The 21,166-nt window shown below is 37.5% G+C and overlaps 3 protein-coding genes and 1 long non-coding RNA gene across 4 annotated transcripts; 1 reads left to right on the top strand and 3 right to left on the bottom strand.

The window, feature by feature from the left end:
* Positions 1-5,132: 5,132 nt before the first annotated feature.
* Positions 5,133-7,368, bottom strand: LOC121882744 (lymphoid enhancer-binding factor 1-like). The gene is made up of 6 exons (XM_042391188.1): positions 7,323-7,368; positions 7,128-7,199; positions 6,698-6,830; positions 6,220-6,327; positions 6,049-6,097; positions 5,133-5,389 (listed from the first exon to the last, which is right to left on the bottom strand). The coding sequence occupies exons 1-6, from the start codon at positions 7,325-7,327 to the stop codon at positions 5,220-5,222; spliced, it is 537 nt and encodes a 178-aa protein (XP_042247122.1). The 5' UTR covers positions 7,328-7,368; the 3' UTR covers positions 5,133-5,219.
* Positions 7,369-7,703: 335 nt separating this feature from the next.
* LOC121882709 lies at positions 7,704-10,544 on the bottom strand. Its single transcript, XR_006092152.1, has 3 exons — positions 10,407-10,544; positions 8,721-9,169; positions 7,704-7,904 (listed from the first exon to the last, which is right to left on the bottom strand). It is a non-coding gene; the product is annotated as an uncharacterized LOC121882709 (long non-coding RNA).
* A 1,713-nt stretch (positions 10,545-12,257) lies between these two features.
* On the bottom strand, positions 12,258-16,721 carry mtfr2 (mitochondrial fission regulator 2). The gene is made up of 8 exons (XM_042390766.1): positions 16,548-16,721; positions 15,751-15,932; positions 15,411-15,515; positions 14,956-15,080; positions 14,459-14,667; positions 14,024-14,354; positions 13,649-13,829; positions 12,258-13,296 (listed from the first exon to the last, which is right to left on the bottom strand). Exons 2-8 carry the CDS (start codon positions 15,820-15,822, stop codon positions 13,252-13,254), a joined length of 1,068 nt encoding a protein of 355 aa, XP_042246700.1. The 5' UTR covers positions 15,823-15,932; positions 16,548-16,721; the 3' UTR covers positions 12,258-13,251.
* Positions 16,722-16,769: 48 nt separating this feature from the next.
* armc1l (armadillo repeat containing 1, like) lies at positions 16,770-21,062 on the top strand. Its single transcript, XM_042390769.1, has 7 exons — positions 16,770-16,873; positions 18,083-18,261; positions 19,369-19,460; positions 19,734-19,917; positions 20,033-20,149; positions 20,272-20,346; positions 20,474-21,062. Exons 2-7 carry the CDS (start codon positions 18,109-18,111, stop codon positions 20,666-20,668), a joined length of 816 nt encoding a protein of 271 aa, XP_042246703.1. The 5' UTR covers positions 16,770-16,873; positions 18,083-18,108; the 3' UTR covers positions 20,669-21,062.
* Positions 21,063-21,166: the final 104 nt, after the last annotated feature.

The following is a 21,166-nucleotide window of genomic DNA, read 5'->3' as shown; positions in this document are numbered from 1 at the left end:
GACAATAGAGAGATATTTAACTAATGATAGCTGTGTGTTTAGAGTAATGTCAATTAGCCTTAATGTTGAGTGATTTAACTGTTATATTTAACTGCATTTGTACTTTATTTGTACAGCACCTTTCATGCAAAAAAGAAATGCAGCTCAAAGGACTTTACAGCAAAAGAAATTACATGCACCTAGTGCTTCACATAAAGAAAGACATAAATGGAATAAAATGAACATAAAACATGTAAATGTACATAAGAAAACTAGGAAGAATAAAATATTTTGATATGAGATAAAATAATGTGAAAATAAAACACATAATAAAATTTAATAAATAGAAGTAAAATAAAATGAAAACAAAGTTAAAACATACAATATATAGAATGTATAAAATCAATTAAAAGTCAACATTTTAAAAGAAGTGCAGTAGTGCATAAGTGCAAAGCAGAAGGAGACAAAAGCTATTTAAAGTCTAAGGTGAAGAGATAAGTTTTTAGCTCTCTTTTAAAAATCTGTAGTATGTTCCATAGTTTTGGGGCGTAATCGACAAAGGCTGCATCCCCAATTTTCTTTTGTCTGTTGCTGAGAATCTCAAATAAACCAGCAGCTGATAATTGCAGTGTTCTTGAAGGTAGATAGTTAACAAGGGAGTTTGCAATGTAGCTTGGTACTAGCCCATTAAGGGCTTTTTATGTAAGGAGGAGGACCTTAAAGTCCATTCTAAATGTTATAGGAGGCCAGTACAGAGCAGCTAAAACTGGACTAATGTGTTTTCTCATCCAGGTTCTGATTAATAGTCGAGCTGCAGAGTTTTGAAAGAGCTGAAGTCTCTCAGCGTTTTTTTGCCGGAAGGCCAGTAAAAAGTGCATTACAGTAATCAAGTCGGTTTAAGTGAAGGCATGAATCAGTTTTTCTGCATCTTTTTGATTTATGAATAGTCGTACTTTAGCTATGTTTCTAAGGTGGAAAAATTATGTTTTCATCACCTCGTTGATATGGGACCTGAAGCTTAGATCTGAATCTAAGATAACACCAAGATTTATATCCTCAAATTTAATACAAGGAGTTTATTTTCCCAGATTATTATACAGCATTTCTCTTTTTGTTTTGGGGTCAACTAGTAGGATTTCAGTTTTGCAGACTATCTTTGTGTTCTCTTTGTGGACTTTTCCAGTTTTCCTTGGTGATCACACGTTGTAGCTAGTAGTAAAAAATACAACTGTCTCTTCTGGTGAAATAAACTATGAAAATACAGTAGAAACCGTTAATAGTGATCACAATTACAGTGATCAACTGCTTATATGGATCAAAAAGCCCGGGACAGAATCATTCCTATACAAATACTGTTTAAATAATTTGTTTTTAGTAATCAATAGTCCGCTTACAGTGTTCATTTGGGGTCTTTTCATATATGAAAACATACGGAAAAAACATTTTCCGGTAATTCTATTTTCTTTTCACCTTACTCCCACAGTACCCGTATGATGTGATTTTAGCGGCTGCGGCACCATTATCAGGCGTTGCAGCGCACCTCCATAGGGTTGTGTGGAGGTGCGGGGTGAGGGTGTTTATTTGTAACCACAGTGAAACAATCAGAAAATAAGGTTTTATTCCTCTCATTCACCGGCTTTCTCGCTACCACTGCTCGCTCTCCTCATCCAATTTCTAGCTCACTTGACCACTGCTTCTCTCTCTCTCTCTCTCTCTCTCTCTCTCTCTCTCTCTCTCTCTCTCTCGCCTTTTTGAAGAGTCAGGAAGCCGTCAGCAAAGCTTAACTTTACTTTTAACGTTATCAAACGAGGAGAAATGTCCTCCCCTCTTTTCTAGTAATGTTGTTGTCTTCCCTCATGGCAGGGTTACACAGCGTTACAGGTTGCGTTTCTTTAAAAGTTGTTTCTGGTTCAACTTTCTCGCTGCGGCCCCCACCCCGCAGCACTAAACACACAACTGCCAGCTGCTGCCAGCTGGTGACCTGAGGGTGATGACGCGTGCACATTGAAATCATGACGGGAAAAAGAAAAAAAGAAAGAAAAAAGAATTTTAAAAAAATTTCTTTTTCTTTCTCAAGTCACATGTTATATTTTCCACTGTGTGGGAAAAAAAACATACATGCTTGTGTGCACATTTTAAAACCCACAAATGTAACCATAAAGAACAAAAACCAACCAGTCAGCATTTCAGAGAAAAAAACAAAAAACTTCTTTGCCTTTTGAAATTCCTTTTAAATAATTTCAATTCAATTTCAATTCAATTCAGATTTTATGAAGGACACAACTCATTGGGGGTCCATAGCAAAATAAAATACAAAGTGTAAAACAAAACAAAAAAGAATAAGTTAATTAACATTTTTTTGTAGAATAAGTTCATTGAAAATAGTTCAGATGAAACAATATGAAGGCACCTGTCTACTTTGTATTTGAATAGGCTTTGTAATGATGTAGCCTGCTGTTTTTATTTAACATTTGGAAATAGGCCTTGTAGTATTGTAGAATGCTGTGTCTATTTTATGTTGGAGGTATTACTGTGTTTTATGTTTAAGTTCATTTGTGTTTATGGATAGGAATAGATAGGATATGTCAGCTATTTTACAGTTGTAAATTTTAAAATGACTTTATCAGAAGCCCCTGAAGAGTGCTCCGTCCCCTCTGCTGAGAGTCTAGCTCCGCCCGGGGGGGGGGGGGTGGGGGGGGGGGGGGGGGGGTATAAAAGTCTGAACTATAAAAGTCAAGTTCATTTCTTCTTGGGCTGTGAAAAGACATTTCTAATCCAACCAATGAGGATGGACGTTACTTCTCTCAGTTAAGATGGTAATCTCAAAATTGATGAACAGAGGGAAAGTAATCCACAAGGATCTCAAGAAAAGAGGTATGTTTTTTTTTTAGTTTTTTATGTTTTGTTTTGGTGTTTTTTAGGGTTTTGAGGGTAATGAAGAACAATTTGTACTTCATTTGGGAACACACATTGAGTCAAGTGTCATCAGCGTATATGAAGTACGTAGTTGGACACTATATAACGTTGGTTATTCTGGTGATTTTGAAGAGAGAGATTTTAATTTGTAATGGGTGTAATTTTAAAAATATTTGAATAAATCAATGATGATCAGTGATAAATTTTGATTTTGTTTATAAGAGAAATTAATTAGATATTCTTGCCTTCTGTGATAAAAACAAAAAAAGTCTGACAAACAAAAAACTGTTATGAGAAACGATGTAGGCTGAGCAAAGGGTTTCAGGTTATTATTTTGCACAGTTGTACATTAATTAATACAATATTGCGTATGATACGTAAAACACTGACGTAACCACGCTTGTGTGACGTATTGTATGCGGGAGAAGGAAGCAAAATGACTCACATGGCGTCGCATGTAAGTTTAAACATCATGGTTTGTAGGATATTGGAATAGGCATTATGTGATACATTTCAATTCACTAATACATTTTTGATGATATGCAGATTTCCATAGAGTGTGTTGATGATCGTGATGGAAGAAACGGTGTTGTTGTCTATGACGATAAAACATTCCCCATTTCTCTCCGACAAGTGAGGTTTTCAACCAATTTAAGAGTGAAATGAGCAAACTTGTACAGGTGTTTGTGTAGTATGTTGGAGTACTGCAGTTTTTGGAAGTTATTGTTTATATATTAGTGTGAATTGAATTGAGTTGAGCATGCTTGTTTGATGTTAACATTAGCATTGTTAGCATGTAGATTAATGTAAGCACACCGTGGTTAGTATTATATTAGAATAGGCATTATATGATACATTTCAGTTCCCTAACACGTTTTTGATAATATTGCAGATTTCCATAGAGTGTGTTGATGATCGTGATGGAAGAAACGGTGTTGTCGTCTATGACGATAAAACATTCCCCATTTCTCTCCAACAAGTGAGGTTTCAACCAGCTAGTTTGAAGTGCACATTCAAAATAAAACTAAGAATCTGGTCTCATACCACGGATACATTTTCATGTAGTTTGTATTGTGTGTTTTTGTTCCTTGCTTGACCAGGATGCCACACAAGGAACTGCTTCTGGAGATGGACGAGGCCCTCAAAGGTTAATATTATCTTATGGTCATTTGCACTACGCTTTGCATGTGTAATATTTGAATGTGTTACTTTATTGACTGTCTGGTCATCTGTTAATGCTACAAATTTACCTGATTTGTCTTTATGTTTAAATGCTGTACTAGTTCTGTGAGAGTTTTCCAACGTCCCCGTTATGAAGTTGAGGACACTAACATGGAGCCGGGTCCTCCAGAGACTGCTGAAGAATCACACGCCAGGTAGAAAAAATAATTTAAATTTTGTTGATAGACATAATTCACAAAAGTTTTTTTTCCTTAAAAGGAGGACAAAGGAGTTGGTGCCACTGTTTCTGTCTTCTGAATGCTGTGTGTAAAATCTTTCCACAAACTAAACCAGAAAAAAGTCAGCCTACTATCACCTAAAGAATATATATCAAGAATTAAAGAATTTATGTCTCAGCAGGATTTGGAAAAACTTGTCCATGCATTTATCTTCAATAGACTTGACTACTGTAATGTCCTCACAGGTCTCCCTAAAAAATCAATCAGACAGCTGCAGCTGATTCAGAATGCTACTGCTCGAGTCCTCACCAAGACCAAAGTGGATCACATCACTCCAGTTCTCACATCTTTACACTGGCTTACTGTCTGTCAAAGAATTGATGGTTTATAAAGCACTGAATGGTTTAGGGCCAAAATACATTTCTGATCTGCTGTTACGTTATGAACCATCCATACTGTCATATGTAAGCGTCTTATATTTGTGATGTTGTTTTCTAATTTTGACACATATTCTTTTGTACATCACCTGTGACCCCACTGACTAAAGACTCTTACACAGACTCAAATGGTTTGAATGGAAATTTTACATTTTTTGATAAACCCCTGAGAATGTTACTCACATTAAAGAGTATTTCTGAGGAAACCTTGTAATGTTTCTTTCTTTTTCTTTCTTCATGCTGTGCCTGTGTTTGACAAAACTGTTCCACTTGACTTTTTAAAAATAATTTGAATAATTTACATATATTTTTATTGTGCTTCTAATTAATTCCAGATGAAGTCGTTTTCCATGAGATAGATAGACAGATTTCGACTACACTCTCAGCATATTGTTTCATTTTTTACATATTTATTTGATGTACTGATGTGTGTTCATGGAGAGGAGGGCAGCTGAGGCTCTGCAGTGCAGTGCAAGCTGCTCCATCATCAGTGACACCAGTTCTGCGATTTTGTGCTTGGAGGCAGCTGCATCAGGACGGTGTAAGAGGAGCCTCTATTAAATCTGTCTGTGATGGGCTCCATCTTCACTGTCTGCACTGGAGTCACACATAACTTCCTTGCTTGGTGAGTGACGTCTTCAGGTTTAGATGCAGACGCTATAAAAGAAGATGATTCCACTTAAACCTGCACTGAATAATACTTTTGATAACACACAATTCAGTCTTACGTTGAGGGTAACATTTTCTGAGTTGATGATTATTTTCTGGATTAATTGATTAATTTTTTCTGTCATAAAATGTCATTAAAAAAGCAAAAAATCCTGTTAGAATTTCCCAAAGCTAAGTTAACATATTCAAAAGTGTTGTTTTATTCAACTAAAAGTCCAAAATCCCAAAATATTAAGTTTAGTTTCATGACAAACACTTTTGTTCTGACAAAAAAAAATCATTTTTACTGGAAAAATTATTGAAATGATTATTCAATTGCTGATTTATTTCCTGATGAACGACTAATCAATTGTTTCAACTCTAGTTTACATTGTGGTTACATTCTTGATCATTTGTGATGACCATGACTTCATGTTAAAAGTCTAAGTGATCTACTTTTCCCTCCATTGTCTGATGCATTATTGTAAACGTTAATAGAATTCAAACGTGTTTACTTTGACAAGAGTCTTTAAAGATAATGTGTGAAATCTTTGTATTTTGACTATCTGTGATCTAACCTGGTCAAATATGACCATGTGTCACATGTCATCTAGTTTCATCACATTTCCCCTGAAAATACACTGTGATCCACAGAAATATTGCCTTACCTTCAGTCCTGATGGGAGCTTTGCTCCTCTTCCTCTTTCTCTTTTTGCCCTACACAAAAACAAACACATCAGACTTTTCACTGAAGTCAGCTTCTGAAAACAAGAATCTTTGACTGTGTTTCATCAGCTCTGGTGCAGTGATGTAAACATACGTGAGAAGAGGTTACATACATAGTTGTCATTTGATGACCAGTAGGGGTATTTCTGGGCATGGAGCAGCCGCTCTTTGTTGGCTTGATGGAAATACTTGGCCTTTTCCTTCTCTGACAGCGACTTCCACTGTGGACAGACGACAAAACACTGTCAGCACACACACTTTCACACAACTATAGTGTGGCTAGTGTACAAGCACAAACAAAGACATAAAACATGTTAACAGATGCATAAATATGCACACAGATTCAGAATGTAAACTCCACAGTGTATTTGTGTCATTAAATGATGAAAACTCTATTTTAATTGATTATTTCATTTGTTCTCTGGTTATGTGACAATGAAATGGAAATAATTAGCTTTGAAGAAAAGAACAAAAAGTGTTTTCTTAGACTCTGATCAATAACGTTTGACAACAGAAAACTACCTTTCACCAAACTGTGATGAAGTTTGTGTAACATGGAGTGTCTCAAACATACAGAGCACACACACTTACCCTCTTTCCCAGGATAATATTCACTTGTGCACTCTCTTTAATGTTCAACTCGGCCACAACATTTGGCCTCTGCTCCTTCATGTACAGCATGAAGGCATTTGGCGGCTTCTTTACATATGGTATTGTTGTGAAACTGTGAGAAAAAAAAGTATTTAGAATGAAACAATGATGTAAGCAGAATAATGCATCCTTGTCTGTGCTGTATTGTACATTAAAACTAATTAAGACACTGATTATAATAATATTCATGCTGGCATCTTGGTAGACACATACAGTAACAGACACCTGCAATCAAAATATAGGTGATTGTGATTCAGTTAAGAGTCTGTTATATTTATGGTCTTCCATCTGGTGACCTCTGCCACAGATCATGAGCCAGTCACAAATAAGAAAAGTACATTTTGACCAAAACTGGCCAGAGCTCACTTACTGTAACATGGAGCTGTTCAGTGTAGGAGGAGTGGAGTCAGATGGAGCAACCTCGTACACTGTCTCTCCATTCCTACATAGATAAAGAGACACAAAGATACATTTGATAATAGAAAGAGTGTGTTTGAAGATACTCACAGAAGCTCAATAGCTGTGTGCTCTTGTGTGTGTTTCTGTTTATGTGTGTGTCACTTACAGCATGCCAGCAGGACACAGGCTCTGGCCTACAGGGAGCTTCACCACTGGTGCGTTGTTATACTAGAAACACAAACATTCAGAGGACAGATTAGCTGTAATGGTGTCATTTCTTCACCAGGTGTCAGAGTTTTCAATCTCTTTTAGTTACAATAACTGCTTCAATAACCTGCAGTAACATCTGTGGAAAGAAAACATCTGGACAATCTATGACACACAGGTAGATAATCATAATACACCAGAGTCCAAAAATACAGCTTTGCTGGAACATAGTTTATTTTCCTAACAAATGCATGCATCTAAGTTGCAAGACTACACTGCTTCAACTTTTATTTAATTTTATTTGTAAGTGCAGGACAAATAGATGGTTGTTCTGTACAGTTGTTCCAGCATTGATATCACTCTCCCACAGCAAGGTTAATAAACCTGCTGTCTTCTTCAACGTGTCTACAACCAAACAGTGAGGATGATTCAGAGTGTTTGTGGTTAATCAGGGTCTTACTGGGTGTGCAGGAGCAGCAGGAAAATGTACAGGTGATGCTGCCATTGGGGTGTAATGCACAGGAAACTGATTTGGCAGGTACTGTAAGGACAGAGGGAGGGTTACCCAAATATAATACACATATTCAAAATATCATTTCAAAGACCAACACTTATACTCCATGTATGTAAACACCCAATCTTTTCTTTAACTGACACATAACCCATTTCTTTTCCCTTTGAAGAAGCCCCCTTCCTACTCAGAAATATTTAAAAATGTAAAAAAAAAAAAAAAAAAAAAATGTATGCCTCACCCAACCTTGTAGAATCCCCGTCCTAATCTCAACATAAGGTCCCAAATATGAATTAACAAACATGGAAAAGCATCAAAAACATAATTGACCTGTTCTCCTGTCCTGAGGAGACAGGTCAGTTAGTTGATTCATTGATCAGCTATTCAAGAGAAAATCAATTGGGTGCTCTGTTAAAAATGTGTGCCATTCCAGCCCCGTACTTGTAGGGATGTCCTGATGGACGGGAGGGTTTGTAAGTTACTGAATTTAGTAATGAATAGTTGCCATTCAGAAAAAAACAAATCTATTTTTCGAATTTAATGAAAAAAATGATATGCTCCAAGCTTTTGAGAAGTGGGAGACCCGAGAGATTTCAAACAAATTCTACAACATGCCTTAAGTGAACCTCAGTCACATAACAGCTTCACTGCACTGAATATTTTTGAATTATGACTAATTGGCAGTTATTAAGCTTATTGATCAGCAGAGCCTTACAGTACTGTCATATTACTCATTACATCCAACAGCACATAGGATAACAGAGTGGGTTTAGATTAAACTAAGCTTCTACCACCATTGATAAAATTCTTATGATAGAGATCCCTAACTTATGCTTAGTATCTTACCTGTTCCAGGTTATGCATGTTGTTTTGATTATACAGTGGTGGTTCTTGGTAAATGATGGGAGCAGGCTGTTTAACATTCAGTCCAGGAGCAGCCATCAATGGACTCGGTTGCTGATAGCTGAGTGGAGCTGCTCCCAGGGGGATGCACTCACGATATCCTGCTATAAGACTCTCCGCTGGTTGAAAGTGGGTATCAGATCTTTGCCCAGGAGGCCGGGGAGGAGGAGGAAGAGGAAGAGGAGGAGGAGGAAGAAGCAGTACAGAGTTGAATGTGTCCCTCAACGTATCAGTTATCATATCCTGGAGAGTGGAAATCAACTCTCCCCGCTGCATCCCCTCGACAGCACTGTCAAAATCTGCACTGTTCATCCCGTTTGCAGAAGTTTTGTGGGCTGTTTCCCAGAACTCACCCACAAGAAGAATGACTCTTCCTGAAGGTTGCTGGGCTTCTGTGACACACATTAATAGGAAGCTGGTTTTGAGACACTTTTATAGGGAGTAACATCAGAGATAAAAGCACCAGGCGCAAACTAGATTCCTTCACATTTCAGAGGGAAATACTGTACATTTTATTTTACTACATTTATCTTACTGCTATTACTTTGCAGATAAAGATTTTATGCAGTTTATTTAATGCATGATCAGCTTATGAAATATGATGTATTGTTAAAGATTAAACTACCCAACAACATATAAAGTAAATTTTTCTGATAATATTTCTGCTCTTTAAGTAAAATGTTGAATTTGCTTGTAGTACTTTTACATTGTTGTAGTGTTACTTATACTTATAGGATGGGTTCAAAAGTTTTCAAGTCTGTCTTAAAACAAGAGTCAGATGCCCAAATGAAAATTGAAAGAGATTTTGCTTGCTGTAATCATTCCTCCTGCTAACACTGCTTACTGGAAGATCCCCTCTAAATGTGCTTTCAGTGTAAATGATGGAGGACAAAATCAACAGTCCTCCCTCTGTGCAAGAATGTATATAAAGTTATTTAGAATTAGTTTAAAGTTTATTTGAAGCTCATATGAAGCTTCAGCCATCGAATTAGTCAAATCACGTGGATATCTTTCAACATTCAAGTGTTTTCAAGTGTCTTTTTGTTACTATCTTCTCACTCCCGCTCAACAGGGAAACACAAAGTGGGAATTTTATACTAAACAGACAAACTTAGATATTCACTTGATTTAATTCATTTGCCTGTTATTATTTCAGATAAACTTTGCACAAAACAAGGACAGTGGATTTCGTCTCCCATCACTTATATTATAAGTGCATTAGGAAGGGATCTCTTGATGGCCAGTATGAACAGGAGGAATGATTACAGCAAGAAAAAACTATTTCATTGTTCATTTGGGCACCTTTTTGGGATTATTGTTTTAAGACAGACTTAAAAGATTGTGAACCCGTCCTTCAAGTAAAGGATTTGAATACATCTTCCACCACTGTGCCAGGGGGCCTTGAGTGTTACTGTATTCAACCTCTAGCTGAACTGAGTTTCTTTTTGAGTTCAAATTGAAGAATTGTATTGTATTGACAACTAACAGACATTAAAGGAAATATTCATCCAATGATAGCTGTGTATTTAGAGTCATCTCAATTAACCATAATGTTGCGTGTCTTATATGTTATATTTAACTGGATTTGAAAACATCACATTCCTGCCAAAAAGCTATTTGAGTACTTACCTACTGACAGTTCAGTTAGCAAACTATCTTTGTATTCTCTTTGTGCACTTTTCCAGTTTCCCTTGAATGATTTGGTGATCACAATAAGTTGGTGAAAATACAACTACCTCTCCTGGTGAAATAGACCAACTGCTTAGAAATCACTCCTCTAGTGTCCCATTCTGTTAGAATGTCATGATGTACATTATGACTTCATGAATGAATTTCAATATTCTATTCCCTCTCCTATTTTGTCATATTATTGTCTATTTTCAATACATCTTCATCAATATGCAGTTTATACAGTTTATTTTTAACCATTACAATTATCAATGCCCTTATGCCTTCTCTGCCCACTGGAATACTCCTTATTTCAGTCCTATGCACTTGTAGAAGTGGCCCTCCCTGGTCAGAAAATGAAGAAAATTAGAGTGTTTACCCATATAGCAATGTAGAGTGTGTTAAAATGATGAAAAGTGACAATTATGATTTGTGCGGTTTTTCAAGGAAAAGGGAAAAACAAATACATTTTTAAATACATTTTTGCACAAAAGGGAGATTGTAGATTTTGTCCCCAATTGCTTACATTGAAAGTGCATTATAAAGGGATCTCTTAATGGCCAGAATGAACAGGAGGAATGATTACAGCAAGAAAACCATGTGTCAATGTTCATTTGGGCACCTGACTGTTGTTTTAGGACAAACTTAAAAAAAAAAAGTGAACTCATCCTTTAACATTACAGACATGAATTAACAAATTAATTAATTATTTTCATCCAGATCTACAGTAGATACAGATGAAAGAATTCTTAACATTTTCTATTATTCAGAAACACATGAAGAATTTTGTCAGGTTTGTGCTCTGAGTATTAACTATTTTTTCTGCATTTTAGTCTGGTCACTCAGACCTGTAAATGCATTTTTTTGTGTTGAGGAAAATCTATGTCCTATATTCAGTGCTGTTACACTGTAGAAATACACAGCTGAAAGTATTGACAAATACAGAAGCATACAGTGAAGTAAACTTTTATAGATATGTCAGACTCTAATGTGAGTAAATATAAAAAACACAGATGAAAACCACAAACACACAGATCGGTATTTTTGCTCAGTGCTATTGGGTGTGGATTGATTTATTGACACTAACCTTTTGTGAATAGTGAAAAATGTGCAGATGAAAAATATGCACAAACATGCTGTTATCATAGAGTTGTCAGAAAGAATATCAGACACAAAGACATCCATCACAATACATTCCCGTCAATAGCATTTAATTAACAGGTTAAGAGCAGACATGCAACAACGGCAAAGATGGCTACATAAACTGTTGATGAGAAGACAGTTTTCTTATAAAAATGTGACACCTCAAAGTATGGTCCAAAATTGATTCATAGACAACAAAAGACTCCTCACCAAACATGAAAACATGTGACTACATGTACTGTATGTTAAATTCACCTCACATGTAATACAGTATTAAAGTGTCTCATAGGGTGTGGATTAAAGCAGAAATCTGTAACTAATTTCTATTAAAATATAAGTCTTTTTCAACATCATGGTTGAACAATGTTGGAGACTAAAATGAACACATTTACTGTGGTTGTACATGCTTTCTATGACAACATGAATTGTCCAAATTGGAGCGCTCACATTTGTAGTTTCACACAACTGTAAAAAAAAAAAAAAAAAGAAGTGACCATTACCTACTATCTTGCTGGTCATTTATGTTTGTTTAATGTTGGTGTTGGTCATACCTGGATAGCCTAAATTCAAGAACCAATACTGTAACATTGTACTGCCTGTATAAGACGGCAATTTTCAAAAAAATTACAAACTGAAATTTTAAGAAACATGAAAACAAGGACAAGAAAAAATGATCAGTGCACTTTAATAAAATCAAACAACTTGAAGCAGCAGTTGCATAGAATAGAGCTACATGAATCTCAATCCCCCTGTTATTCATTTCACTTGGCCGAGGTAAGAATTAAGGCCTCACAAAGTGATTAGAGGTTTTAAGAAACATTAAGGCAGGTGTGTTACATGCTACAGTGCATTCACAAATTAGGTGAGCGCTCACACTTTTCTTTTTATTAAATGATTTGCAACAGTCCACTACACATGGACATACCGGGCTCTGCCTTCCTCAGCAGGAAAGTATATTGACCTCAACTCCACGCATCAATTATTTTGCATCATGTTGGAAGTCATGATTGTTTCAAATGACCCGTGCTGAAGATATTTGATAATTGAGGTCAATATAATCACTGATACCACAAACCTGGATTACACACAGTGCACTATTGGCAATCATTTAATAAAAATGTAAGATTTGTGAGTGTGTGCCTAATATGACAGGTCTTTTGCTCCTGGCTAGTGGCACCCACAAGGATTTCAAGAGATTGAATATAGAAGAAACGAGTAGAGCCAGTACCTGCCTTTGCTCTGCATAAGCTACAGTTCATACCTGCTTAAATATATTATCACATTATTTCCTTTAAAAAAAAGGAGCTCTGCACATAAAAATATCATTATCAATAACACTGAAAACAGTAAGACTCCACTGTACAAAAACAAAATGACTGTACCAAAACCCTTGGTTATATCAATCTCTGTAACAAAAATATACATTCAAAGCTCCCAACAAAGAAATGCATAACAGACACAAACACTTTGTTCATTGTGAGACAAACACTCGTACAAGAACCAAAGAACAGACAAACGATAATGGTGATGAAAAGTAAAAAAAGAAAGTCAGTAGCTGCAGCAGTAATCCGTTTGTGAGGCACATCTGTGGCAGCTGTGATTGGTGGATGGGATGTCCTGACTTTTGACCTTTTGGGGTCAGAAGTTACCATTTTACAGGATTTTACAGGTGGATGCGTCCCTGGCTGCGTCTGGTGTGCTGAGGAATCTGGAACAGAAGCGTCAAATTAGCAGCACTGCAGACAACTTCAATGTTGCAAGCTCTGTTTTTTCAACAAGATAAACAAGATACAGGAGTGGGAAAAAAAAACACCTTGCAATGTAGACAACTATCTGGTCCTATTGTTCATCTCTTAGCTGCCTTATTTCACCTTGAATACTCATTTGGATAAAAAAGTGACTGCAATTAATTTGTCTTTGTTTTCTGACCCTAAGTTCAAGTGTAAAGTCAACACTAACAGCTTTCTTCAGTTGCACCATCTGTACTTACACTATAACTTAAAATCCAACTGAAATCATATATATAGTAATGCCTTGTTGCAGTCAAAAATAATACATACCTTTGGCATTTCTGGACTGCCAAATGGTGAGAGATCTAGTGAATTCTCTTTGTCAGAGGAATTGTTGTGGCGATGATGGGCGAATTTTCTCTTTAGTGCTTCAGCAATAAGAGCTGCTGGGTCATTAAGCAATGCTGCACCTTTACTGCGTCTCCTCCTGACTGGTGTGCCCCCAGGTGATCTAGGAAGAAAGTGAAAGGAAATGCAGTATTATTAGTAAGTAACAGTTGTTGTGCAAAGGTAACAGCAGAAAATAACACAAATGTACAGAGAAAAGTTCTGAGCTCATATTTAAGAGAACATTCTGATGTCAAATATAATATAAAAATATATAAACGAAATTCAAACCCATATTCTGTCAATCCTAACGCCTACCTCTCCACAGAGCGCAATTTAACTTGATTTAAGTCCTTGAGAACATCCAGCATCGAGGGGATCCCTTTAACTCCCGAACCCCCACCGGAGCCTGAGCCCTGGGGCTTGAGCTGACCCTTGTCAAGGTCTTTCTCATTCCTCCTGCGCTGTTGGATCAGCTCTAATACAGATAAAGTCTCAGTGGTGGAGCTAGGGCAGGGAGGAGGAGGAGGAGGAGGAGGTGGGGGCGGTGGAGGTGGAGGAGCAGCACAGCGAGGCGTGGAGGTCAGAGCTGGCGATGCGGCAGGCGACATCAGTGGCGTTCCTGCAGCGTTCTGGGACTCTGTCAGACCTATAAAGTGTTGAAAGAGGAAAAAAATAGGATGTCACCTTTACTTGTTTTGTGAAAAGAAGTTGAGACAAAGTAAAAATAACGTGTCACGCTCATCCTTGTACCTGAGGCTGGACCGACAGTAACAATCATTGCTATCTGAGCTCGTAGTTTGAGCAGCTCGCTCTCCAGCGCTGTGATTTTCTTCAGGGCGTCTGGATTGGCTGATTGTCTTACAGACCTGTCTCCTCCCTGGGCTTGACGCAGTGCTGGTCCTGGGTATCTCACCACATCCCGATTTACAGTCCTTCGCTTCTCTGGAGGTAAATGGTTCCTACAGAGACCATACATTAGTTTTCTATGTATTTTACACTTTTGGACAAAAGTCCCAATTACTAGAGAAAAAGACCTACTGGTTAATGTGCATTGTGTTTTAATAGCATCACTAACATCTTGTATTTTCACACCTATACCAGCCAATACAAATATTTGTTTTTGTAGCTGTAGAATACGAATATTGGTGACCCAGCCAAGAAATAATCTGGCATGTTTATTTCATTGTAAACTTGTACTGGAAAAAAATGACTGATTATGTTTATATTATGTCCATTTGTATTCTTACCTGGTCTTGGCAAAGCTGTCCCCCTCATCCTCAAACACCCACAGAACATCAGCGAATGAGGGGATGGCAGGCGTATCCACAGTAATGTCGACGTATCCATGGGGCCTACAGGTGAGCAGAGGGATCTGACGACAGAACGTGGACATAAGGGCATACAAGTTATAAATAATAATAATGACATTAATCTCTGATAAGATAAAACTTAAATATCCTGGATGGAACATATTATTCCAAGCACCTAATGACATGATTAAATGTAATTAAATAAGGTTACATCCTTTCTTTAAGCTATTATAAGCAAGTGTTTACACAAGTTACACAAGAGTTGAATTTGGAAGACAAAAATAATGATGTCATGATGACAAACAAATCCAGCATATTCATTTATCTGTTTGCAGCTGCATGATTCTTACTGTTAATCTTCAGTCTGTTAGAAAACACTACTTGTAAAGTACCTGAAAGTGAACACGTGGTGTCGGTGTCAGTGGGAGATTTGTCCCAATCATCCGCACGATGCTGCGATACTGACCGCACAGCTGACTGTCCCACACTGGAACCAGCTGCAAGCAAGACCACACATAAAAAAAAACACAACTGAAGATGATGTCATAGACTAATACTCGTTTCCCACAACACCACAGCCCTCCATCTTTTGGAAACTGTCATCCTTACAAATTCACTCGGTCAGTGAAATTTTATAACAGTGACCTTATTGATGATTTCTCTTGGCACTCCTGGATATTCACGGATCTCAGTTTGTGAATCTGTGTAACAGATGTGTATTTGTGCACTCACCATGTCTGGAGGCACCCCGAAATACTCCAGCACGATGCGCAGCACATCCAGAACATCCTCTAGTAAAGACATTTGAAGGGCTTTACCGGGTACCAGCTGACAACCGCAAAGCTCGTCTTTCTGATGACTGACTTGGTGAGAGGCCAACACAGAAAGAATGCCCTAAGTCACCTACATTACACCTGGAAGAAACAAACAAAAACAGAGCATACAACATTTAAGCTATAAATAATATGATGATATGATAATATGATTGATATGATTTTACAGATTAAGTTCAGTTTATTCATCATGAGGAGTACTATTCAGGCAGTGAAAACAGTTTTATAATTTCCTCTTTGTCTCTGTAGGAGCTTTCTGAAGTTTGAAAAAAGTAACCCTGATGATGTCACCAGGTAGCACCCATTTCCCTGGGACATTTTCAGGGCTAAAAAGACAAATTCAAATAAAACTAAGCTGGATGTTATATTACAAAAGAAAATTCTACGAGCCTCTGGAGTTTGTCACTGATCCAACTCTTCAAGTGTCACCAGGAGGCATCACAAACTGAGGTAAGGTATGTTGTCTCCATCTGTACTGTTAGATTCTGACTCTGCTGCAAAATCGTATTGTTTCAGGATTACAGAGGATTTGTAGTGGTTTTGAACCTAAAAACCTGAGTATACCTCTGGTCATGGCAGTGCAGGAAGCCGCATTGGCACTGCAGTGTGTCTCTAAGCTGCATGGCTCATCAAAACTCAAATGAGCGTCGCCAGGAAACATATGGAGATAAAGTAGAAATATGTGTGTGCACTTACCTGGGACACGTTTTCTTGTTAAAACGTGAATAGGTAGCAATATTAATCCACAATCACCATCATTGCAACCACAAATATAAGCGATAACTGCAAATAAACACCAACAATGAGCTTCCCTCCAGTCTCAGCTCACGCGTCCAGGCAGCAAGTGTAGTGTGAAGTCAAATAAAGCTGCACCAGCAAAACCTCCTCTGATTGGCTGTGTGCACAGCAGCCAATAGGATCGGGCGATCGTGCAGCGTCACCAACGGCCAGTCAACCAATTGCGTGTTACGAAACTTTTAGCACCAATTTTGTATTTGTCCACGAGCTGCTTCCCCTCCAGGGTAAGAAAACATCATGAAAATGATTATTATTATACATTTATCGCACCTTCAGAGCACTTATGTCAACGTTATTTAGAGTATTTACCGCTTTATGTTCAAACGGTGCAACAAAACAAACGTAAACGTCTTTTCTTTTAAAAAGTTGGCTAGCTTCTGAACGTGTCAAAAGTAGTTAGCTTCTTTAGCTAGCCACAACGTCAACGCTCGCGCTGCGACCCGACAGGCTTGAATTTGGTATGTTGATGTTGTTGGGAGCTTTAAAACAAACACTAGTTATCTTAACGTCACCTAAAAGTGTCCAGTTATAGAAGAATAGCAGTTCAACGCGCTCACAACAACGACACTGAAGTTAGCTTCTGATTCGGGGCTAAGGGAAACTTAAATAAGGATATTTAGTGGCTAATTATCTGTTTTTTCACCACTTATACTTATGAAAAGGAGTTAGACATCGAAGCAAAAAGCCTTCACGCTGTTTAAACCCACTTTCAGATTTGTAAAACCTTTGTTTTGTTTATGAAAACTGGAAAAAAAAAAGGTTCGATTTCACTGATATTTCTCCATCCAGACCACATTGGACCAGGTCTAGATAAAAAAAACACTCCACTTAAACCCGTCAAATCTACATTCCCAAGGAGACAAAAGAGACTCATTAAAACACAGTTTCAGATTTGTGAAACCTTTATTCTGTTTGTGAAAACACACAAAAAAGGGCGATTTCACTGCTTTTTTCCTATTCAGATCACATTAGACCAGGTACAGATCAAAAACCACTAGCCTATACCTACACTTGTCAAATCTGGACTACATTATCATTATTATTATTATTATTATTATTATTATTGTTGTTAAGATTTGACATGTCTAAGTAAAGTGGTTTTTGATCTATCTGGACCTGGTCTCATGTGGTCTGGATGGGGAAATATCTGTGAAATTGCCCTTTATTCAGTTAAGCAAAATAAAGGTTTCTCAAATCTGAAAATAGGTTTAGCATTAAGGCTTTTTCTATGATGTCTAACACCTTACCATAAGTGTAAGTGGTGAAAAAATGGGGAACCAGCAGCTAAATATCCTTTGTTTCCCTAATTCCCCTTAACCCTGAATCAGAAGCCAACTTCAGCGTCGTCTCAGAACACACATTTTGTCCACAATGACTTTAATGTTAAAAATGGTTAAACTAGCAAACACTAACTAAATAACTGCCACTTGTAGTTTCAGGTCTGGTAAGGTTAGTGAAGATGATGGACGCACTGTCGGTGGTGAGTCAGCTGCGGGACCTCGCCTCTGAGCCGCAGAACCGAGACGTGATAGTCCAGGATGAAGGTTGCCTACCAGGGCTGGTTCTTTTCCTGGACCACAAGGACCCAGAGGTGCTGTTTGCAACTCTGCAGGTGAGTTAAAGAGTTTCTGGACTGGTGCGGTGGTGAACTGAATAGTGAGTAGCTATTAATGACCATGCCATGTTTAGCATGTTAATCAATTTACTACAAATACACTATAACATTAGTGTGAAATGAACTTGCAGAGACTTTAAACACTGTTGTGATGTGTAATCCTAGTTTTCTTCCTTATTTTTTATAGTTTAACAATAGTCATTAAAATTAAAATAGAATACACTGTAGCTACTTATTCATCATGTCTGATATATGTTTGTAGTATTTGTTTTGCTATTTGGTTAAATGTTGTGTTTTATTATATGCAAACAGTGTAAGCCTTGGGATGCTAGACACATTTCATATAAATGATCTGATTTTAAAGTGAAATCAATTCAAAAATAATAAAAAACACAAAACTATATTAGATCAGAATCAAATATACATACGAATGCTGCAAATAAAACATTTAATGTTGTAGTTTACTGCTATACAGTTGCTTTTGTAAATACCTGCCAACATATACACACATAACAATATCTGTGATAGTGATCATTTTCTTTACTTTTGACAAAAAATATGTTGTCATGGAAATGTGGAAGGAATCTTGAGTTATTTAGAAACTTTTGGGTCTTATATTAAAGTTGCTGGGAATCTCCAACATTCAAGACTTGAGAGAGTGCTGCTGAACAGCCATGTTTTTATTCCAAAAAGAATCAAAGTAACAATAACATCAATAATGTAACTGTGATTGATAACATACCTGTACATCAAGCAGGTTTCAGATCTCTGCAAATTGATTTACACAACTTACTGAAATAAATATAAAGCAGTTGCTAAATAAAGGTAATGAAAACATGTTTTTAAAAAAATACTTACTGGCATTTCATGCTTTGGAAAATAGTACATTATTGCAAACTATACACAGTGTGCAGTAAATGGGTGAAAGCATGCAAAACACTGTGCTTCTTTAATAACAGAGAGTTGAGAAAATAATGATAGTTTATAAGTTAGGGTCTATTATTACATACAATGTGTTTTACCTATTATTTAATAGGTAAGAACAAGCTGAGATGCTTGATGTAATGTGTATATAATCCCTTTTCTGTCTTCCTTTATCCTCAGACCCTGCGCTACTTGGCTGAGTTGCCCCCCAACATCCCCATCATGAACAATGAACTGGGTATGATGGTGAGCTTGGAGAGTCTAATGGCGAGGTGAAGATATATTTTCACATTATCTTGGTGGTTCTTACAAGTTGATGTGCATGTGTTTTCCTGAACTGGTGTTTTTATGTGGTTGTACATGAAATTTAATCATTCTTGCAACTGTCTACTGCATAAATCCCATGTCTGTGTTTTTGTAGTACAGGTTTAATATTTTATGATGAAGTAGTATTTTAACTTCATAGTTATACATTTATTGTTTTGTAAAATGTGATGTTCAGTCACTCCAAAACACAGGATTAAATGAAGTATTTTTCCATACAGGGAGGGCGTGTCTGTTGATATCACAGCCTTGGCGCAGGAGGTGTATGACATTCTGTGTGCACCTGCTAATCCTGTACGCCGCACACCTGAGACCCAGAGGAGAAAGAAATCACAGTTCTTTATTAACTCGTCCAACAAGAAGGCCAAGTCTGTCACTCTGCACATCCAGGGGCTGGACAGTTCTGTGAGTAGGCTGACTGATACACACACACACCTATGCATGATTTTATTATTGCCAACAATTGTAAAATTGCTGTTATTGCCAGTAAGGTAATTTGTGCAATCTTTCTTTTATTCAGGACCAGCGAGGCTTGTGTGAGGAGGCTCTTCTGAAGGTCAAGGGAGTGATCAGCTTCACTTTCCAGATGGCCTCCAAGAGATGCACCGTCCGCATTCGTTCAGATCTACCCACTGAGGTAAATGCACAAAGAAAAACCTGAACTATCAGTGTCTGCTCGGGAAACAACTGGTTTGTAGAAAAGTTATGTTGTATTTAATTGTCAAAGTCACTGAGATACACGTCTGTCCATTTTTGCAGAGTCTGGCATCGGCCATCGCTGCCACCAAGGTGTTGTCAGCCCAACAGGTGGTGAAGAATGAGGCAGGAGAAGAGGTGGGTAGTGGACTTGGAGCACACATTTTGACTTGACTCTTGACTGAAAACAGGAAAATAACTCAAGAAATGTGGAGAGAGTTCACACTGAATTCTAACTTCTCTTCTCTCAAACTGTTTTCTTCAGGTTTTTATCCCTCTTAGCTCATCTGGAGTAGAGGTGCAGCAAAACACAGCTATACCAGACTACCTCCCAGAGGAAGAGGAAAACCAAGAGAGTGAGGTTGACCGCGCAATTTCCCGCACCACAGCCAAGGATGATTCTAACGGAAGCTGGCTCAGTTCTGCCGCCAGTTTCCTCACCAAGACCTTCTACTGGTGAAACTGGTGAAACTGGAGCTCTGTTATTCCCTGCGACGCCAAGTGGTGCTAAAAGACTCCTCCCTACTGCTGTGTATGTTACTGGAGTGGACATTACTGGCTGGTAGCTCACCAGTCACGGTCAGAATTTCACCAGCTTGTCATCAATTTCTGTGAATAATTACAAATTATCAACATGTGCAAAAGCACTTCTGAGTTTGAGATTTCAATGTATTCTACTTTGATCAGAACTGGAGGCCACACACTTGAAAAACATATTCTTGACCTGTGTAATGCTGTTTTGCATCCACTATTATTATGAAATGTATATATTTCCTTCAAATCAGTTTCCTTTCCAACTTCTCAAACTGTCAATTTTCTCCCTACATGTAAAAAGATTTTTAAGTTTCTCCTCTCCTCTATAGTATGTCTGTATTTCTGTTCTGTTTGTTGGAAGTGTTCGTTCTAAAAAAAAATGTACAAAATATTTATTGTGCATTGTGTTTTTATGGGTTGTTTC

The sequence above is a fragment of the Thunnus maccoyii genome, chromosome 17, assembly GCF_910596095.1.
Source record: "Thunnus maccoyii chromosome 17, fThuMac1.1, whole genome shotgun sequence".
Taxonomy (NCBI): domain Eukaryota; kingdom Metazoa; phylum Chordata; class Actinopteri; order Scombriformes; family Scombridae; genus Thunnus; species Thunnus maccoyii.
The sequence above is the reverse complement of the archived record's forward strand: the minus strand, read 5'-3'. Positions and strand labels throughout refer to the sequence as shown.

What these genes read in the sequence shown, in the direction of transcription:
- LOC121882744 (XM_042391188.1), bottom strand. An exon ending in CTGAACAGCTCCATGTTACA is followed by an intron (nt 6,831 to 7,127) that starts GTAAGTGAGCTC and finishes TTTTTCTCACAG; the next exon opens with TTTCACAACAATACCATATG. An exon ending in AGCTCCCATCAGGACTGAAG is followed by an intron (nt 5,390 to 6,048) that starts GTAAGGCAATAT and finishes CTTCTTTTATAG; the next exon opens with CGTCTGCATCTAAACCTGAA.
- mtfr2 (XM_042390766.1), bottom strand. Translation starts at nt 15,822, where the DNA reads ATGTCTTTACTAGAGGATGTTCTGGATGTGCTGCGCATCGTGCTGGAG. An exon ending in TCGGGGTGCCTCCAGACATG is followed by an intron (nt 15,516 to 15,750) that starts GTGAGTGCACAA and finishes TCTTGCTTGCAG; the next exon opens with CTGGTTCCAGTGTGGGACAG. An exon ending in AAATTGCGCTCTGTGGAGAG is followed by an intron (nt 13,830 to 14,023) that starts GTAGGCGTTAGG and finishes CTTTCTTCCTAG; the next exon opens with ATCACCTGGGGGCACACCAG.
- armc1l (XM_042390769.1), top strand. Translation starts at nt 18,109, where the DNA reads ATGATGGACGCACTGTCGGTGGTGAGTCAGCTGCGGGACCTCGCCTCT. An exon ending in TGCTGTTTGCAACTCTGCAG is followed by an intron (nt 18,262 to 19,368) that starts GTGAGTTAAAGA and finishes CTTTATCCTCAG; the next exon opens with ACCCTGCGCTACTTGGCTGA. An exon ending in TCCAGGGGCTGGACAGTTCT is followed by an intron (nt 19,918 to 20,032) that starts GTGAGTAGGCTG and finishes TCTTTTATTCAG; the next exon opens with GACCAGCGAGGCTTGTGTGA.